This window comes from Coptis chinensis, chromosome 6 (genome assembly GCF_015680905.1).
Source record: "Coptis chinensis isolate HL-2020 chromosome 6, ASM1568090v1, whole genome shotgun sequence".
Taxonomy (NCBI): Eukaryota; Viridiplantae; Streptophyta; class Magnoliopsida; order Ranunculales; family Ranunculaceae; genus Coptis; species Coptis chinensis.
In genome coordinates this window covers 36,917,501-36,940,298 of record NC_141461.1, presented here as the reverse complement: position 1 = coordinate 36,940,298, position 22,798 = coordinate 36,917,501, and the positions used below count along the sequence as shown (strand labels likewise).

The window sequence follows — 22,798 nt, the reverse complement described above, 5'->3', positions numbered from 1 at the left end:
ATCAGACCGCGGACCCTAGGTACGCTACAGAAACCCTACACGTGGCGGCAGAGAAAACAAGAGATAGAGGGACAAATGGACAATTAAGATGGGAGGGAAAAAGGGTATAAAAAGAACAGTAGAGTAGAGAGAAAAAGGGGAAAAGAAAAGGAAAAGAGACCTAGAGAGAAAGAGAGGAAGAAAGAAATACAACATAAACCATCTTTCCATAAAAATGAATTACAACTCATATTGCACAACACTCACAATAACATTCAGTGACCGAATACCAAATCATTTAGGTTAAGACATTATTGTTTAAAAGGACGATACCGAGACAAAACACACCATTGAAACCAGTAATACAAACACCAAAACAACTAGATAAACATCCTAATTAACAATGGATCGAGATACTTAAATTAATTATGCACTCAATACTAATACAAACTTAAAGTAAAATAATCAACAATCATTTCAAACATATATCTTTCTTGACATGTGAAACAGTAATGATAAATATATATATAACCTTCTTCTCAAAGTCAATGGAAAATCCCTCATTAGATTCGGGAAAAATAAAAGAAATGTTTACTTGCTTTGAGTTACCGAATAAGCTCCTTTAAGAAATCAGCTCCAAAGCTAAGATGCATCCTTCCAAGCGAAGTCTACAGTCCTTAAAGATTTCCCCATAAGTTCCATACTATAATATAGTAAAACCCCCAATTATTCCCATCGAAATAGCTCCAAATCGACACCTCACAAATTAAAACCCTACTTTGTATCTTTTAGAAATAGTGATGATTAAGAGTTCTTCAATCACACAACTAGTCGAGAAATGGAGTAAATTCTTCCCCACAACAAAACCATAATATTTTCTTTTGAAGACTTTAAGAGAAGAGATCGAAGTCAGAGAGAGTGAGAGAGAAGGTCAAGACTATTCCAACTTTTTCTTTTATTTTCTTTTTTTTTCATGGACCCAACCATGGGCCACCACCCCTAAGCCCAATAATACAGGGTTTTACAGCTTCCTTGATTAAGTCACATACCTGCAGAAAGATCAACGAGCCACTGTGCTTAAGGTTATATTCTTGTCTACTACCCGTCTTTCGCGTCTCCCTAAACTTGCGAATTCCTTCCATTAGTTTGTCGACAACGTACTGACCCTAGTTGTATTGTTTGATATTACTATAGTCCAAACGCTTGAACAACTCTTTATCACCCTCCGGTTTATATGTTGGGCCTAGCATATTAGCCAACGCCAACATTGTGAAGTTCATCTTGAAATCTTGCTCGTCGTTGATGCTACTAAGCTTTTCCTTTAACGTCAAAATTGGACCATTAGTAATCGTTTCCTATCGTTAGTTGGGACATACAATCCTTGTGAAGGAATGACTCATATTAATTAAATGTATGTACTCCCGTATAATATGAGTCAAATCGGAAGGGAAACATCTAATTAAAAAAATACAAACAATAATATTAATCAATAACGTTCACTAGTCTAAACACCAATGTATCGTCATCAATAACACATATATATTCTACAACATGATATCATTTATTTATTTTTTGTTTTCATACTATCAACAAAACGCATTAAAATACTCTTATCCAACTTTACATTAATTTCTTCTCATGAATATATCAAAATTCATTTTTTTTTACTAATAAAAATTTGAAGTAATTAAAGATTATAAATATATTAAGCAAGAATCATTTTTTTTTAATTAAACTATTTTTTTTTTCTTATTTTCTCTTATTATCCCGTATAAACAAACAAATCAAGTTTCTCTTATTATCATGGATGACAATTTAAGCAACGGACATACTACGTATTTCATAAGAAAATTTAAACAGCAAATAAAACACATATAATTTATAGTTTCATTCATGACAATTTTTTTTTAAAAGAAGCTAGGGGTTAAGGTTTCCCCAACCTTTATTCATAGATCAGCTAACTCTTGGGTACACAGTTCCTTCTTTATCCTCCCTTACAATGGAATCTAGAGTTGAGCCTAGGGGAGGTATAAAGTACACTACATCCATATCCGGGTAGTCATAAACTTTAGACAAGTAATCGGCTGCCTTATTACCTTCTCTAAAAATATGAACTATTCTGAAAGACACAAACAAACTACTAAGACTCTTAAGCTTAGGTACTAGATTCTTGTAGTTCCACGGTGCTTGCTTTTGCCAGTTTGCTATGTTTATAGCTCTGAGAGAATCAGATGCAACTTTTATGTACTTTGCGCTGATCTCGAGAGCAACCTTAAGACTAGCAACTATAGCTTGTAGCTCCTGGTATAAGACTGAGATATGTCTCGATCGACCATAATAAGCCACCTTCACTTGACCGTCTTCATCTCTTATCAGTCCACCATATCTCGCGACATTGTCCTTCACCAACCCATTCGAAGTTAAAGCAAATTTTTCCACGGGGTCTTACCCAACTACACCACCTGGTTTCCTTCTGTTGGTATCTTGGGGAGATACCCAACCTCTGTAAAAGAATTCGTAGCTGGATATTGTCGGTCACTTCTATCAAGCATTTGGCCAAGTATTCCTTCATGGTGTGTTTTAGATTTTCGCTGACCTCTTTTGTTGTCTTGGCCTAACCCTTTAGCCTTCGCCTATTCCTTTCACACTAGATGGCATGCACCGCAGCACATATCAAGGCCCTAACCACTTCTGAGAACATAGAGTTGCATCTACACAGCCTCAACAGGTAGTTCCATTCTTCTCGTGATCCCAGGTCGTCTTTGGTAAGCCCATACTTTCCTTCACTGCCTCCCATATAGCCTTTGAGAACTGGCAGTCGAAGAAGAGATGTGACATACTCTCCTCATGAGAGTTACATAAGTTGCTGACTGACTGAGAAAGGAGCTTCTTTTGCTTCAACCTGTTTTGGGTGGGCAAGCATCCAGGAAAAGCATGCCAAGTAGTAAAAGAATGTTGTGGCACCTACAACTTCCCCCACACTAATTTGAACCATTTTACCTTCGGTCTGATGTTCTTGATGACAGCATAAGCAGACTTGACAGTGAATTCCCCTGTACTGCTCGGTCCCCATATAACACTGTCCTTGCCTAAGAAGGAGTTAATTTCAATTCCCATGATTAGATCCTTAACTTCCCCATCAGGTAGCCCTTGTATCACATGATTCCAATGGTTCTCTTCTATAATGACACTCACCTTTGCATTCTCTGGAATGATCTCTCCTAAAATGACTCGAGCAGTGGCCATTTGGATTAAAGGAACAGAGTGGCACCAAGGGTCATGCCAGAAGCTTGCACTCTCCCCATTTGCGATCATATCTTTTACAAACTTCATTGCTAGGTGTCTATGCTTCAGCATGCCCTCTCCATATCCACGATGAATCTGTCGGAACCTTCATAGTCCAGAAGTTCCTCCCTCTTAATTTGTTGGTCCCATGTCTAGTTGACCCATAAAGAGTCTCCTTTCTGTGCAATCTTCAACACTAACCCACATATAGCAGCTTTATTCCAAGTGGTAGGATCCAGAATCCCCAATCCACCCTGTTCTTTCTCTATCCTTAGAGTCGCGTGACTAGCATGGTGCATGGTCCTCTTCATGTTTGGCCCGGCCCATATAAATCTATTACAAATCTTCCCAACTCTTTCAAGAACCGTCTTTGGTAGTACAAAGGTTTGTGCCCAATATGTTTGAAACGATGAAAGGACAGATTGCACAAGTTGTAGCCTTTCTGCTCTGGATAATGATTTATTCTTCCAGTTAGAGATACGCATAGTGATCTTTTCAATAAGGGGGAGACAGTCCTTTATTCCCAGCTCAACAGAGGTCAAAGGCAACCCTAAGTATGAAACTGAGGGAGAGATGAGTTCGATGCCTAGGATGTCTGCCAACTCCGTACTTTCTTCAAACGACATATTGCCAGTCATCATGGTTGTCTTTACATAGTTAAGGTTCAGCCCTGTAGCCTGAGAGAAGTCTGAGAGAATATCCTTGACTGCATGAATAGAGGCCGACTCACTTATACAATTAATTATCCTTGACTGCATGGATATCATGACAATTAATTATGATAAACCATGAGACTAAACATGGTGAAAGAAAATATCGACATACCAACCCGCTTTAAATAAAAAGAATAAAATTTATTAGTTGACAAAAGTTATAGAGAACAGATGAATTACACTAATTATTGTGCATGTAAAATCTATAAAAGATCACAAAATAAGAACAATAACCTCAAACAATAAAACTTTATATTCACTTTAGCTATTTAAGACACTCTTTTGAGTTTTGAGACATATACCAACAATATTCACTTGATGTACTATTCGTATTATCCAACAGACTCTCTTAATGAGTTTTCAGACTTTTGTCTACTGCCCGTTATTGATATCATGTATAGATGTACTTTTTGCAAAAATATAAATATTGTTATCGATTTTTTTTTTTTTTTCATTTCATAGTTAATTAATTAGGCTTCTAACTAGGCTTCCAAATTTTAAGTGGAAGCTAACACCTCCAATTAGAATATACTTGAGATCCATCATCCAGGTATTAGATAGTACTTTCCCAATTGCATGTGGTCACCACATTTGAATGTTTAGTTCGTTACTATCGCTACGACAAAATCTGACAAAGTTTGTTACTATCGCTACGACAAAATCTGATGAAATAACCACGTTTAGCTTCGTCAGTCTAAGTTTGAATGTTTTTATGCTCACTTAGTTCCTTACTATCGCTACGACAAAATCTTACGAAGTTGCCATGTTTAGCTTCGTTAGTCTAAGTTTGAAATTTTTTACGCTCGCTTAGTTCGCTACTATCGCTACGACGAAATCTGATGAAGTTACCATGTTTAGCTTCGTCAGTCTAAGTTTGAACGCTTTTACACTCGCTTAGTACGTTACTATCGCTACGATAAAATCTTACGAAGTTACCACGTTTAACTTCGTCAGTTTAAGTTTGAACGCTTTTACACTTACTTAATATGTTACTATCGTTACGACAAATCTGACGAAGTTATCACATTTAGCTTTGTCACTCTAAGTTTGAACGTTTTTACACTCACTTAGTATGTTACTATCGTTACGACAAATTTTCACCCAAGTTACCACATTTAGCTTCGTCAGTATAAGTTTGACCGCTTTTACACTCGCTTAGTCTAATTTTGCCAAGTTAAGTTAGCATTGGGGGAGTTTTTCTCTACATTTGGGCGTCTTGTTCTATTTCATTTCAACTACATAAATCAACAACATTGTCAGTTTTCCGCAGGTATGTTATCTGACATAACAACAATATTCAATAGCAAACCCATACTTTATTTTTATTTTTCATTAAAAGCAATTTTAGCTCTATGGTGTTACATTCACACAATTACCTAATCAATTGTCTCTATAAATTGTCTTACAATCGCTCGATTAAATCTTTGTTTTCTTTTTCGAAATCTGCATTCACTTCGCTTAGCGCTTTGGGTTAAATATTTTCCGACAGTTTCATTATTTTTTCTAAGGCATTGTGTCGATCTTTCTACGAGAAATTTTCCAAGCGAAATTTTTTGATAGCTTCATTATTTTTTGGAAGACATTGTGTCGATCTTTCTACGAGATATTTTCCGAGCGAAATTTTTTTACAGCTTCATTATTTTTTCCAAGGCATTATGCCGAGCTTTCTTTGAGAAATTTTCTAAGCGAAATTTTTCGACATCTTCATTATTTTTTCTAAGGCATTGAGCCGATTTTTCTGAGTGAATTGAAACTTTCCGACAACTTCATTATATTTTCTAAGACATTGAGCCGATCTTTCTCAACGAAGCTTATGTCATCTTCTTTAATTCTTTTACAGCATTAATTGATACCTTTCTGCATGAAACTTTTCTCTATCGACTCTTTGTGAATATAATTTGCTCGTAAAACCGTCGTTTCTCCGTGCGGTGAAAATTCTCATTACGTCAGATTTCTGAGCAAAAATTCTCTTCACCTTCTTTATTTCTTCTAAGGCATTGAGATCATACGGAGCGAAACTTTTCTTTGCGGCCTTTTCGTGAATTTCTTTCGCCCGTCATACCGCCGTTTCTACCTGCGATGACAAGAATAAATTTTTCGTCAATCTTTCAGACTTAATTAAAATTTTAAGATAACTGATAAAAAATACTAACATACCTATTTTATGCTATCGAAACTCTTTGAAACCATTTTTTTTATTCTCTCGAACTTTTCACCGTCTTTTTTGGCAGCCCAAATTCAATTTTGATCGAAACCTAACAATTTAAACTTAATATCCTAGCAGATCCAATTTGAAACTGATCAATCCTGACCTAGATTATGCCGGTCAATCTTTAGTTGTATATCCAATTTGAATTGAAATTACCAACATCTCACATTAAAGAGAAATTCCAATTGACTTAGTTGTAAAACCACGCTATGCTATCTCGTCTAACCAGACACAAGCTTCCAAGTCAAGATTCCCTCGCTCACTCTCTCTGTCCTTCTCACTACGGTCCCGACTCCCTTATGCCTTCCCTGTCTCCCTTCTCTTTCCTTATCTCTGTTTCCACCACTTTTTTCCTTGTCACTCTTCAAAAAATTAGGCCCTGATAAGTTGGATGATATTGGGATGATGATTTTCGATTTCTCTCACCAGATTTCCTCTTCTTCTTTGACAAAATATTTGTACTGTCAATAATCTCACCTTCTTCTCTAAATCTTGATTCACCAGAACGCTTTCTTCCAACTTGGTATGTAGCAACCATGGCTTTGGTTTCTTCTTATTTTATCTTCTTTGCCATCCATATCCTGCCGTCTCATCTTCATCGCTCAAATAACGTTCAACAGAAATCCCAGAAAAAATATGCTTTAAAATTTGTTTCAACTGGCTGCTATTCAGAGGGAACATGCAACTTATTCGAAACTTGAATTCATGTTCTTTGCGACACCATGACTTGCCATGTCTTAATTCATCTATATGCAAGTCTGTTAGTTTCCAACACGTATTTTAGTTCCAAAATCAATTTATTTTACGTCCCATTATAAACCCAAGTCCAAGTTCAGGTTGCACTACTTAATAGTCTTTCCAAGTTCAAGTTGGTTTTCACGTCTCAATACATCCTCACGGCCATGTCTCACCCATACAATTCCAAGTTCTAATATAACCCCAATTCTCATATGTGCTTATTAGTACATTCTATTTGTATTATTCAAGTCATAGTTAAAGTTGAAGGACGTACACTATTTCTCATCACTTCCAAACAAAGGTTCACTGGATACCTTTTTCTAGCTATTTGGTTTCTACCATTTTAGTCTTTAGTTTCGTAGTCTCTTCTAGTATTATGATTCCGAACGAAACCTCGGAATTCCGTCCAATATTTCAGTTTTTCAAAAAATTGGAATTCTGAATATAGAGTCAAAATATTAATTATTATGAAATCAATTGAAATTCCGAATATGATAGGGGTTGAAATTTAATGAATTTCAGTTTTTGAATTTGTCGGAATTCCTAAAAATTCTGAAATCCCGAAATATGGTCTCTTCACATCAGGCCACATTGCATTAGCTATTTGGTTTCTACCATTTTAGTCCTTAGTTTCTTAGTCTCTTCACATCAAGTCATATGCATTGATACAGTTGACCTTGTTTTCCTTTCATATTTAGATGTCTTCCAGCCACTATCACCTACATTCCTTTACGCCATTTTTTTTTCATATGGGCATGTGCATCTCCAGCAATTTAATATTCTCGTGTCTAAATTGCCCATTTCCTATTCTAGCAGATATTTTTGCGTTACTGACTTCCATTAAATTTAAGGTTCTAGTCAAATTATATTTTCTAATGTCATCTCATTCCATTATCAAAATTATTTTCTCTTCTTTGGCATATGAACTTTGTTCACATGTCAAAGAGGGGGTGGTGTTTCGACCCTCACCTATGTGGCAAACGTCCATTGGTAGGGTTCTCAACTTTATTCGTTTAATCGACAGGGCTAAAGTCTAATTTGCACCGGCCCACTAACTCATGTGTCTAGGCCTGAACCCTAGCCACATGGTTTGCCACTTACGTACATTAATTTATATCCAGATTCGTTTCTTATAAAAGAGATAATCATCAATTATCATTACTTATGCTACATGAAATCTCTACTCTACACATATAAATACCAAACTATTTTTCATACAAAACTACGTTCTTGAGACTTGATCTCATTGATAATTTGGGTACGTAGGCAACTGAAAGGTACAGTCTCATCATTCTCTCGATCACCATTATTTTTCTCACTACTTCTTTACGTTATTCATCTCTTTCGTCACCACTTAGTATTTTGATCATATTTGGTCGAAACATTAAAACAAAGGAGAGTGCTTTAATACGACAATCAAAAGATAAGTTTTTTACTTTGAGTTATTGTTTGTGTTATTAGGTTATGACTTTAGAAATTTTCTAATAATTTTATTTTTGTTAGGAAAACTAATTAAAGATTAAATATTTATTGATCTTTTGTGGTTTATCAAATCCTATATGGTTTTAGACCTTTCTCCTATATTTGTGGGAGTCAAATATGAGATTTCTATCAAGAAAAACGTCAAAGTTCGTCTTTTTACAGCTGCATCACTAGTTACGGAAGCTACTATAACTTTCAGCTTAGAGCTCGGTTTTGCAATCCACATCTTGTGTTGGATAGCTGATTCAAAGAGCTTTCCAGTGGTATAAGACTTGATACCCAATTCATCCTGAGCTGGTTCAATGCTATAGTTCTTTTGAAATGTTTTTTTTTTTCGGAAAGAGGAAAATATGGTAATCCAGTTTTTCAATCAGTTAGGTATCGTATTTTTTCATTCTTTACAATTCTTTTGGTTTGATTATACGATGATATTCTTGTCTTGAGTTACATGCTAGTTTTATTCTTAGGAGGGAAATCCCTAAGCTTAAACTTATTTAAAAACCTAGTCAACAAATTATACGTGTTTATCACTAAGATATTAATTGGTTTGACTAGAAATAGTTTGATATTAATTTTCTTTGTACATATGTAGATGTATGTAGATGGTCTAAGAGAGACCTTAAGATAGTTAATATCAACCACACTCAAATCTTAGGTAGTAATTATAATGTATTCAATGCATAATTGCTTACCTGGTCTATTGAGTGTACGTGTTGTTATACGATGGTTATAATTGTAATGTTGTGAGAAAACATGTTAGATAAAGTAATTTATAGCTTATATCCAATATAATATATGTTAAGGTTGTGTAGCCTCCTAGCTTTGGATATTAATCATCGTGGATTTACTTTGAACTTGATGATAGTTTATTGGTAAATTTTTTTCTAGTTGAAGACATTAATGTGTTGAGCCATTAGATGTTGTGGTTGTTGATATGATATTATATCTTACTTGAGCTCATATTTGAAGAGGAGGTAGAGTCCTCATCTGTTGTTTTGCATATTCAGTGGCTGGATTTGTTTAATATTGAATACATTTTGTTATGAATGGTACAATTAAAGTTTACTTTTCCTTGACCAATGGTATAATATTAAGCATGTTTGGCATGAATGCATTCTTTACCTTTGGCATGAAGCTTAACCATGTCATATAATTTTTAAGTAATGAACATCGTTGTCTATAAGAAGAAACAATATATGAAATAATCAATATCCTTATAAACCTAATTTAGTTAAGGAGATGTAAGGTTATGTATTGTCTTATTAGACAATATCCCCATGTGATTATTTTAGACAATGAGATGTAACGCTTGTGGATTATCTTATTAGGCATTATCCTCCTTTGACTATGGATAAATAGTCAAGGTGATATACAAGTGCGTTGATTGTCTCACTATAAAAATTGGAATGTTGAACGATGAAAAGAATATTGATAATGGTATTATCTTGGAGAAAACATTTTCATCTAATTCTTGTATTCCTTGAGATTCATTAGAATCATTTGTGGATTTCCTTTCATATATATAGCATGAACACAATATGACTATGTTTAATATGATCCATAATTATAGACTTGAGTAATGTATATTCTTGTCATAAGAGTGCATATTATTGTTGTGATTTCTTTAATTGTTTGCGGTATAATGTGTTTTGCATGTAAGTTTGATTAAGTTGAGTAACCATTGAACTGTAGGGGGTTGTGGCTCATATGCATGACAATGTTTCACCATAGTTTATCTCACCAGATAACTGGAAAGACACTGAACTACAAAGTATAGAAAGGTCTTGGGCCTATCAAAAAATGCTTTAAAATGTAGTGGGTGTCTTGCCAAGGCTATTGTGAATGAATCTATAAGAAGTAATTTTTGAGACCTAGAACTATTTAGTAGATGTTCATTGGTGAAACTCATAATAGTGATGTTTGTTTTCAGTTGCCATGAGTGATAACAATCTTGTAGATACCACACTATTATTGAATGTCTTATATGCTAACTTTATTTGAGGTTGTGCTTTCTGTGAAATTGGCATAGAGTGGTTGAATGTTCATAATGAACTACATAAGAGAATCCCATAATTTCTTAACAAGAAAATTGGAAGACTATCAGTGAGTACATCCACCATTCACGGTGATTACGTTTATATGTTTCTTGAGGAAGATTCATTAACCTATAATGAAGTTGTCTGTCTATGAGAAGTGTCATTTTTTAAGGATACAATTCCTCTAAACTGGACTCTTGATTTACACAAATCATTAAGAGGATGTAGTTAATCTACCTATTGGGGGATCTGTTGAATTGGATCTTCAAGAGAAAACTAAAACGTGATAGTTGTATTGCAAAATACAAGGCTAATAATAATAGCCAAGGGGTTTCACTCAGATAAAAGATTTATACTATTTTGAAACCTTGCTCATGTAACTAGAATTTCTTCCTCATAATTCTAAAGACTCTAGTTGAGTAGTTGTGAAGAACTACAATACCAAGTAGTACCAGGTGATGAGCTTAAGATATACAATTTAGTTAAATCTTTGTATGAGTTGATTCAAGCGCCTATAAAAGGCATGAGTAATTCAATAACATATTGGTGTCATATGGATGTCAAAGTACCGTTGTTGATAAAGATGTGTACTTTCTTTAGAGTAAAGCAAGACATATGTGTTAATCTCTCTTTGTTTAACTAATTTAATATATATTATGAGTGCTAGCATTGAGAATGTGTATGGGATAGAGAAATTCCTATTTGAAACACATAATAGACCGTCATTGGAAATGATAGTTCATTATGTTGTTAAACTCATTTTTGTAACTGCTATATTCAGTTGTCAAGATGTTGACGCTTGAATATGGTTAAAGTCCACAGCGTACCTTAAACCAGACCCACCGGATGGTATAGGGGAATTTCGGGCACTACAGAATTGAATGACAGGTGAATATAAGAATTATAACTCATGTTGGTCTCATTATGTTGTTTTAGCACTTACTATAAATATTTTCATTGAAAAGTATGGGTATTACGTTAGTAAGAATGTGTCAACACTTTTTGTGGCAGATATCTATCTTATAAAAAATAATCTACTTGTGTTTTCTCATACTAAATATGTCAATATCATTGATAGCCTATTGTACTTGATGGATTATATATGTGAGACATGACATTACCTACATTAATGGCATACTGAGTTGATAACTCATTGTTCTTATAAAGAACATTGGATGTATATTGTCAGATTATCCAAGTACTATAGCGGAGCCATTGATTATGGACTTATGTTTAGTAGATTTCCATCATTGTTGGAAGGGTAATGTGTTATAAACTGGATCCAGTAGTGTTTAAGTGTTTACCCTTGGTGGAAATTGAGTGTCTTGGATATCATCCAAGCTAATCGCCTTAGAAAAGGCATGTGATGATGCTAAAAAGGTTAGCAACCTCTTGGCAAATCTTCTCATTGGCTCTAAACAGCCTCCTAATGTGTATATGCTTTGTAATTATCTCATTGCAATAGCTAAGACATAAAGAAATATATGCAATGGGAAAGGTAAACATATAAGTTTGAGATATAACTTAATCAAACAACTGCTAGAGATTATGTAAGATTGGACTTAGTTTGGCCACATGTCTGACCACACCACTTTTTGGAGGCAAGTGGTTATACATCGAGGGGGATGAGACTTATGCCCATATATAGGGCGACACTGACGGCAACCCTACTTATGTGATTGGAGACCCTATGAAGTAGGTTCAAAGGAAAAAACAAGTCACTTCATCATCCTGCAATACTATCGTCTTATTTTTATGAGATGTCCCACACAATGGCGAGATGGTACTATAGTATATTTTGTATAACTAGAATTGCAGTGAGTAAAGATGAGTTATTTAACTCTTAATGGATTTCATAACCCATATTTTAATGAGGTGGTGTATTTAAACTACAATGTACACCTGATAGAAATCCACCCATGTGAATGTAGAATTGGGTAGGTTCTTATGGATATTTGGGCAAATATTCTAGAGCATTCATGTAGCACAGGTAGCGCAGGGCCAAAAAGCGCAATACCGCAGAACTGGCATATAATGAAAAAGCAATGTGAGTGCATGTCATCTATTTCACTATAAGGGAAGTTGGTTCAAAGATTTTTTAATCTACCGCTTTCACGTACGTGAGAAAAGACATGTTACCCTATGAATGGTTCAAGCCGAAAGACACTAGTATATTAGGCATTGCAATTTCGTTTCTCTCTGGCATTTTGTAAACCAATTTCTTTTGTAATATCCTATTCCAAAATAGTGGGGGATTATAAGTATTTTGAATTAGTAGGAGATTGTTGGAATCTCTTGATTGGTATTTCAAATTACTATTCTCACTAGGCTTCCTTCTCTGGTTTGGAAACCGAGTTTCGGACTTCTATTCCCATTCCTTATTTGTTTTGGGAAACCCACCTTACCTCTATATAAACAGGACTGTGCATCCATACTAGAGATGACTTTACTCATACAGAGAAACATAACTCGCACACCACAAAACACCTACTGTTTCTTCTTCTTCTCTTCTTACTGTTAGCCGCCATAGAAAGTTATATCGCTGTTCTAGAGAGTAGTCTGTTCGAGTGCAAGTCAGCTTGCTAATCCATTGTATCCTGTGAGGAGAAGACGCCATTGTTGCCTTTCTGCACCACTGGAAGGGAAGAAATCTTTCCTTAAGGACAGTTTTATAGACGCCTTGATTGTTCACTGTTCGTCTACCGTTCTTTCTGTTCTACTCTAGTTGTTGTTTTCATACAACTATTTTGACAGCTTGGGCTTCACTTAAAGAGAAAGCGGACTGAATCAAACTTGGGGCAGACATGGTGCAGCGCTCACTAGTGAACAGAGTACGTGGTGGACTTCAGGACCTCCTTTCATTAGATATTGAGATCCCTTGAGAATCAACACAGAACTTATTTTAGGTTTCTGAACTGATGTAGTGGGCTTGGCACACCTTATGATGCTGCCAGCCTAGAACACGTCTTATCTTCCCATCCGCCATCTTGTAACACCATTTCATTCTATTGCTATTTATTTATTAATTAATCAATTACCCTTTTGGCAAAAAAAAAACAGAACAAACAAAAAAAATAGATTATGGACAAGTAATTTAGAGAAGAACAAAACACAAGAAAGTTGAAACCAAAGATAACAAAAGTTGTTTATATTAAACGATTTTGTTTGAAGGCAGAGATTCTTAGACTTTCAACTTTTCAAGTATCTCTTCTACACAAACATTTACAAGTTTAACAACTAAATGTCTAGCAAAAAGGATGATATACACTGGGTGAATCCGCCGCCTACTATAGAACCATTTGTATATCGATCTCCTGTTTTTGGTTAGCGTCTGACTTAGAAATAGTAAGAAATCAATTCAGCAGACCAGTTAGATCAGTGAAGGTGTCTTCGTTACATGGAATGGTGAGACCACCCATAGGATGATCGAATCCAAACTCTTCCTCCGCTCGACTTAATAATGCCTGGAATGAAGGATGATTCAAGTATGATATGGGAACTACGAAACGCTTCATTTGGTTTTCTCCAACATATACTGCAATGTGGCCTTTTGGAACACTTGCGGTCTCCGAATTTGAAAGAGATCGTCGTAGAGTTCTCTTAATATGAGGAATACCAGGTAGCCTAATAGCCATGGATGCTGTTAGAAGAATAACGAGTAGATGATTACGGAAGGTTATTCGATGGGACTTGAATAATGAAGCGAAAACTTGGATACTACTCAGAGCTGATGTATCTGTATATTTATAGGGACGAAATGGCAGTTGAGAAACTCGATCATTGTACGGATATTAAGAAGTTTCATAGGTCATGTCAAAAGGCATGCCTTGTGAAGTATCACATGATTTTGTCCAATATCTTACATGTTAATGAACTGGGTGGTCAAATTGACAATGCTAATACATAGTGTTGCAACCCAAGTATCGCATGATTTTGTCCAACTCTTGTTTTGTTGCAACAACAGCATGGCCTACCGTTATGAAAACAATGCTAATACATAGTGATGGCCCCTGCTAAGTTACTTATAATAATTAGGGGTGGAAGTCGGGCGGGTTGGGTCGGGTTGAGGCCTAACCCGAGCCCAACCCAAGTTTCAAATGTTTCAATCTGAGCCCGGGACCAAGTCCTAGTCGGTCTTTAAATTTTCAGCCCAAACCCAACTAGGGTTGGGTCGGGTTTTAATGTTAAACAATGAATAACTCAACGCCTTTTCACTGTTAAATAAATAAATCAGGGAGCGACTCTAGAGGACAAATCGACCGAAAGAGAAACTATAGAGGACACGTTATTTTTGTAATCACTCACAAGGACCGGATGGATGAAAGTTCAAGTTTACCCTTTGGCGAAATAAGAACGGCTCGGGTAGATGAAAGATCAAGTATATCCCTGAAGAAAAAAAATAAACGGCCCAACCCAACTGAAACAATCCGGTTATGAACATTGATTGTTCCTACCCACAATAGGTATGAACAATACCTATCCATGTATGAACAATAGCTATGAACATTGATTGTTCATACCCCCAATTATGAACATTAGCTATGAACAATGAGTGTTCATACCTATTTGAGCTATGAACAAGCATTATTCATACCTATCCATGTATGAACATTGATTGTTCATACCTACCCATGCTGAACATCAGCTATGAACATTGATTGTGGCTATAAAAATATGAACCCAAAACAAATATAAACAATAATTGTTCATACCCCAAATTATAAATATTAGCTATGAACAATAGGTATGAACAAAACAGATATGAACAATAAATGTTCACACTCAAAACAGATATGAACATTGATTGTTCATACCATCCGTGTTCATACCCAAAAAAAAACATGAACCCAAAACAGATATGAACATTGATTGTTCATACCCAAAACAGACATATGAACAATAAATGTTCATACCCAAAACAGACATGAACATTGATTGTTCATACCCAAAACATATAAATGTTCATACCCAAAACATATATGAACATTGATTGTTCATACCTACTTAAAAAAAACATGAACCCAAAACAGATATGAATATTGATTGTTCATACCCAAAACATATATGAACAATAAATGTTCATATCCAAAACATATATGAACATTGATTGTTCATACCTACTTAAAAAAAACATGAACCCAAAACATATATAAACAATAAATGTTCATATCCAAAACATATATGAACATTGATTATTCATACCCAAAACAGATATGAAAAATACGTGTTCATACCAACAAAAAAATATGAACCCAAAGTAGATATAAACAATAAATGTTTATTTCCAAAACAGATATGAACAATATGTGTTAATACTTAAGTAGGTATGAACAATACGTGTTTAACAGTAAAAAATGAACAATCATTGTTTGATTAACATTAAAATTTTAGAGGATCTTGATGGAATCGAACCATCATCACCTTTGGATATCACTTTTACCCAAATTTGAATAAGTTATTCACATTAGCTATGAACATTGATTGGTCATACCCCCAATTATGAACATTAGCTATGAACAATGAGTGTTCATACCTATTGGAGCTATGAACACTATTTTGTTTGATAATTAGTTTGGTGCCGCCATCTCTAGCTTTGTTTGATAATTAGCCATTGATATTATCGTATAAAAAGGGTTATTCTTCGCAAGGAGGGGTTATTATCGTCTAAAAAGGGTCTGGTTGGTTGGAGAAGAAGGAGTTTTGGCCTTTTGGGTTTTTCTCTCGTAGTTTTGTTTTATTCACATAAGGGTAAAAAGAGAAATAAAATTAAAAATTAAAAACCGGTCCAACTTATTTTGTCATTGAGGGTTATTTTAATTAAAAGACTGGGTCCATAAGTAATTAAAACATGGAATTTGGTTTTGTGAGTGGTTTCTAAAATAGGTTGCCCTCTACCGTGATTTTGGTTCAAAATTGGTCCTCTGGACCAATTTCTTGTAAATAAATTAAGAGGTAAATAACACCAAAATTGCAATATTCTAATTAAATCAAAGGGATTTTATTATTTAAAAGAAGAACTAACCTGATTGATGCAATTATTCTCTCTTAAATTGATATTCTCAATATTATTTTTTACAAGAATAAATCTTTATAAGGAAACATTATAACAGAATAGAAAGAATAAAATATATACATACATTTATGCACACGGGCTCGAGTTTTTCGGTTGTTTGATATTCTAACCCGAGCCCAACCTAAAACTGACTTGGGCTTTGATTTTACAAGACCAAGCTCGGACCACAGATTTGAAATGTTAGCCCAGGACTAACAAAAATTGGGTTTTAACCCATTAGGCTTGGGTTAACCCGACCCAAGTTCCACCCCTAATTATAATGGCTAATTTCGAGTGACCAATATTTAGGTATATTTGGTACTGAACATGTGAAAGCTCAAGTAGTAACACAATTTTAGACTAGTGCATTAAATTGAAACATAATTTATACTGAATGGCCAGCATGCTATATGTTTAAATGTGTAAGAACCCATCCAATGACAAAGTCAGGAGGGCCTCCTCAAGGCTGCTTACACAAATGATAGGCATATTGTGTGTCTGCGTTGAAATAAATAGTACAAAATGACCACTTGACTGACCTTGAAAGTAAATTGGAAGGCAAAGACATGTGATCAATCACGACAATGCACCTTAACCAGCCCGAATAAAAACATATATTTATGAAATTCTTCACTGCCTAACCCACTATTAATTGGACGGAAGCCATATCTCGTTCTATCTTGTTTCTAGAGCATCTTTAGGTGAGATACTTTTCTAGCATCAAACAAATACCAAATTTCTAATAATTTGGTGTTTTTTCATCTTCAGGAGAGTCACATGTTAGTGAAAACACCAAAAAAACACCAAACCAAACACCAAATCGACCAAAATTTGGTTCCAGTTTTGGTGCTGTATCAAATTTCTCACGCGGTTTTGGCAAAACTGCGCTGCGCAGTTTTTCTAACATCGTATGGGCTTGGGCTGCTAAGTGGGCTTCTATGGCACGGTTTTCCAACACTGCGTGCTCTTAATGAAAAAAAGGGCAAAAAACAGTTATATCTTTCTAACACTATAAATTGAAACACTCACACAATAGATTTTACACTCACTTCTTTTCTCTACTCTCTACTCTCTACTTTTAAAACAACAATGGCTAGTGAATAACCAAAACCAAAATCTAGAGGGGCTTCATAGATACAAGAAGAAGATGTTGCTCTCACCAATAGTTGGCTACAAATTAGTCAAGATGGTGTAGTAGGACATGAGCAAACGTCAAACAAATTTTGGAGTAGGATTCTAAATGTATTTCATACAAATCTAGGAAGAATGACCGAACACAACTTGACGGGCATGAAACACCATTGGATTCTCATTCAAGCTAATATCAACAAGTTTCATGCTATTCTTTCTAAGATTCAAGCATCTCCTCCAAGTGGCTATAATGACAATATGATTGTAAGTATTTACTTTTTATTTGTTATTTTGATTCACAAATACATTTTTCAATTCTAATTTAGTTTTTTTTTAATTGGTAGGTTGAGAAAGCAATAAGTGCATATGGGATGCATAATGGGGTTTGGAAGTGGATGCAATGCTATAATATGATGAAAGACTCACCCAAATAGAAGAGGCTATAGTTGAGAAATGTTTTGCGAGCACCAAAAAGTCGAAGTCAAACAGTGAGGAAGGAGGTTCATCAGTTCCAATATCAACTGCGACAACTCAACCAATGGATTATGATCCACACCAAGTTGATGGGCTTGAGGATAGGCATGTTGGAAAGAAAGAAGAAAATAGAAGAAGGCAAAAAGAGAAAGAAGAATGTGATTCTAAAGTGGAGAAATCTACTAAGAAACTTGACGATTTTCTGGTGGAATTTTATAAAACCACCAAAGAATGCTATAAATTGGAAGCTCAAAGACAATTAAAGAAAGATGAGATGGAATCCAAAAAACTTCAATTGAAGAAAAGTGTGATGGATGGGAAGCTCCAAATCTAAAAATAAAAACTTCAATTGAAGAAAGATGTGCTCCGAGTTCGAGAAGATTAAAATGATGCGAAAATACTATGAATAAAATTAGAAGGATTACCCGAAGATGAGCGCGAAATTTGGCAACTCAAAAAGGCAGAAATTTTACAAAAAATGAATAATCGACTTGACAATATCACTGGTTGTCACACCCCAAATTTCCAGAAAATTTAAAATAGGGATTTTTTTTTTCAAGATATACATATCTCAATTGCCACCCTATTCAATCATCTGAAAACCAGTGCTTAAATAAAACCATAACAAAACAAATTATCAAAAAAAAAAAAAAAAAATTGAGATAAAATTTAAAACCAAAAGGGACAATCCTTCAATCACATTATTAAACTACAAAGAAACTAACCAACTCTATTACATCTGTCTCAAAACAAAATTGTACACTTCAGAAAAACTTAAACCAGAAGACTTCAAGAGCAAATCTAAATCACATGTCCTCATCCACTACACTCCACCATCTATATTTCCAAGAACACACCCATGTTGCAAAACAAAGCAAACATGGGTCAGCAAATTGAATTTGCTAGTATGAGTAAGACTAAAAATATAAAATAGTATAGCAGTATGTTCACTCTTTCAAAACAAGAAATATATTAATACAATAATTTCAACTTGGAAGCCAATTTAGTTCTGTATTCTCAAAATGGCATGCAGTTTCTTCCCAAGTAAGATTTCAACCCCTAATATACAATTCCAAAAATCTCATATGACAGTACTCATCATTTCCACTTTCCAAAATATCTCACAACATAAATACTACTTACATTCCACTTAGTAAATGCACATATGATAACCTAATTAAATATGAGTTTGATACACCTTACCTTTAAGCCATCAAGTCTTCTTAGGGTAGGACAACGTCTCTGTATAAAAAGTTAATAAGTCCTACCCTCCTGCAAAACAAAGTTAGATTTCCCAAACATAATCATTTATAATATATATCTGTTTCACTCTCACTGCAACCATCATGGGTATATATAATCTGGCATAATATATCGCCAATATTAACATTCATGTCACACCACCATATCCATTATATCATAATATATATATCACCAATATTAACTAACATTTATATCACACCACCATATCCATCATATCATAATATATCACCAATATTAACTAACATTCATATCACACCACCATATCCATCATATCACGCTAACTATATTCACATTAATTCGTAAAAAATTATATGCATCATATCATAATATATCGCCAATCATGTCCAACAACTCACTCATACTTAAAGCCTATACTTTTCTTAAAAACTACTCGTCTACTTATGAGAACGAACAAATATATCACAACTAAGGAGTACATTCATCCCTCGTGAGTATTAACTCACACAAACTACGTATACATTTCTCATAAGATATCATGTACATCATAATACATAAATATTCATATGCAATAACTCAGTCATACGTAAAAATCAATATTTTTTTTTGCTTATTAATTATCTCGTTGACTCATTTATTAAAAGACGCAGCCCAACCTTTAGTTTCTACTCTATGATTTGCACTACACATATTTGCCAAATCACACATATCCGTGTGCCTCACTCACACTGAGTACCACTACAAGACATATGTCCCAAGGGGGGATATCGCCTCCAGGAAACATATTTTCATCTTGTAAACTCGTAACTTGTGAGTCACAGCCATCTCTGGACTTCCCATACATACAATCACAAAGCCTCTTTTAGGCATAACAAAATATCAGGTCATTCATGGCACATTCAATGAATACATTGTGTCATTCCCGCCACATTCAAAGAATACCCATCATAATACTAACAGGTCATTCATGGCACATCCAATGAATAATTTGGGTCATTTCCGCCACATTCAAGGAATATCCATCATAACACTAACAGTTCATTCATGGCACATTCAATGAATACCTTGGGTCATTCCTGCCACATTCAAGGAATACCCACCTACATTCTCGTACATTCAAGGAATACAGCCAACCTGCAAGGCGAATGCCTTAGTTCCTCTCTAAGGTGGCTTTTCACATGACATCATTAGTCATAAAAATTTCATTTCATTTCTTTTCATCAAAGAGGCGTGGAGAGATCTAAAGATGTAGGCGACACATTAAATTTTCACCGGACACTTTTACACCAGATTTTAACACTCAAGAGTTCTCAGTTATTATAATATTTTCATTACAAAACAAATATCGTCTCAAACAATAATTCATTACTAAAAATTCTAAACACAATAACTAATCAACTCACCTCATTATCAATTATATAAATCTTAGATATCAAAAAGTTCAATCAGGAATAACGCATTAGTTAAATGTTTCGTGAATACATTTTAAACAACCGCAATCACGTACACAATTAAGTACTAACATTGTACACATATAGTTATCACAAAATCTAATATATAATATATAATATACTGACTGCACCTGTACATATGGCTACCTACGTATCCAATCTTTTAAGATTAGAATCAAGCCTTACGTAGCTCTTAACCAATAAATATCAACATCTTTGTATGTACCTTTAAGAAAAACAACAATTTGTACTATATATAATCACATACAATAAGTTTCAAACACTCCCACAATCATATATGTAAAGTTTCATACCCAGAGATACACTATGAACCTTTATATTCAAAAACTCACAAATGGATATTTCTCTACTTTTGATTCTAAAAAAAATGATCTTATGAACCATGTCAGTTCCAAATAAAACCACAATTTAAAAGTTTGCTACAAACACTATATAAAACACCCAAGAAGAGTTTAAGAGACTTGTAGTTCATTACTAGACATATTTTCCAAAATAGGTTCATACACATAAAGGATAACACGGTAGGTTTTCTAGCCAACTTGTCAATGCTATAGTTTTTCCTAAATTCATCCAAATGACATGTAACTTAATTATTTAGAAACTAGGGTATGTAGACATACTTTTGCATGTATAACTCAAAGTCCCAACCTCAGTCCATCTAAAAGAAAACTTAGGTTGAAAACGGTAAAAATCCTAATTTCAGCAAATTGGATATCTGACGGACTATCTTCCAAATGGAATAACGCTTTCCACAGTTATCCAAATACATCAAGGCGTTTTGTGTTGAAAAGCTAACACATAGAACTTTCTTTTTTATGTTTTACAAAAATACTCAATCTCATTCTAAGTATACGAAAACTAGGTTAGAACACAGTGCATAGAAACTGATTTCTGACGCACTATTTGCTGCCAGTCAAACTTCCAAATATCATATCTACCTCCACAGACCTCGGAATATGACGAGGACAATTGAGTTAGAGAGAAGACTTATAAAACTAACATTTTCATGTTTTACAAAAACTCTAACTCTCCCCTAGCTTTATGCAATTTGTGATCAAACCCTATGCAGAAAACTGTTTTTTTCTGACGAATAGAATTTCTGACGCATAGAATTGTCGAGGTCATATCTTTTCCATATCACTCATCCAAATTAAGTGAGGCTCACTGCGTCGGATGAACGACTCTCTAAGGTTTTATTAGGTTTTAGTTTCCCACAAATCTACAAAGTATAGTGTCCAATACACTTTCTACAATACAATATATCCAGAATATGTGCACAAACAATTATCATATATTGAAGTCATTTTTCATAATCTTAAACATGAGTATGAACTCGGGTCAACATATGAGGTTGTACCTCTATAAGTCTAGAGTCTAATGGTTTTGAAATCAACACAAAAGAGTAAATATTTTATTTTATATGATTTTATTACTGTAGACTGCTCAGTTTCAGTCCCAATTTCTGCATCAGACTTCAACTTAAATTTCAGTATGCAAAACGACTAGATATGAAATTTTACAAAACACGAAAGTTGTAGATATGCGTGTCTACAGTAGACAGGTGTTGGATTCATATCAAAAAGATCAAAAATGAATTTTTCTATGCTTAAATTACTAAGAACAGTTCTGAAATTTTGAAAATCAAAACCCTATAACATAATGACCTCACATCATTCAAAACAGTTGCAGGCCTATATAATACTACCAATCAATCAATAAACGTAGACATGATTTACTCACTACCGTATACAAGTACTCCTGAACACAACAACACCTGTATATCAAAGCTAAACTTTTGGTGCCAGTAACTCAATATACCGAAAGTCTCTGATTAAACAAATAATTTCGATCTCAAAGTTCTATATCATTATAGAGAATTAAATACGCAACTAATCTAAACCATAGTAATAAATCAATTATATGAAAATAAGGTTTAGATTACTCACCCGAAATTGAATTTGCAAAAGAATACCCATATATACTTCCTTTTCTCCAATCCCTTTTCT

General features: G+C 34.5%; 1 protein-coding gene across 1 annotated transcript; it reads right to left on the bottom strand.

The window, feature by feature from the left end:
• Positions 1-13,562: 13,562 nt before the first annotated feature.
• LOC147492811 (auxin-induced protein 15A-like) lies at positions 13,563-14,268 on the bottom strand. Its single transcript, XM_086566644.1, has one exon. The coding sequence runs from the start codon at positions 14,075-14,077 to the stop codon at positions 13,796-13,798; it is 282 nt and encodes a 93-aa protein (XP_086422770.1). The 5' UTR covers positions 14,078-14,268; the 3' UTR covers positions 13,563-13,795.
• Positions 14,269-22,798: the final 8,530 nt, after the last annotated feature.

Coding starts and splice junctions, on each gene's coding strand:
- LOC147492811 (XM_086566644.1), bottom strand. CDS start 14,077: ATGGCTATTAGGCTACCTGGTATTCCTCATATTAAGAGAACTCTACGA.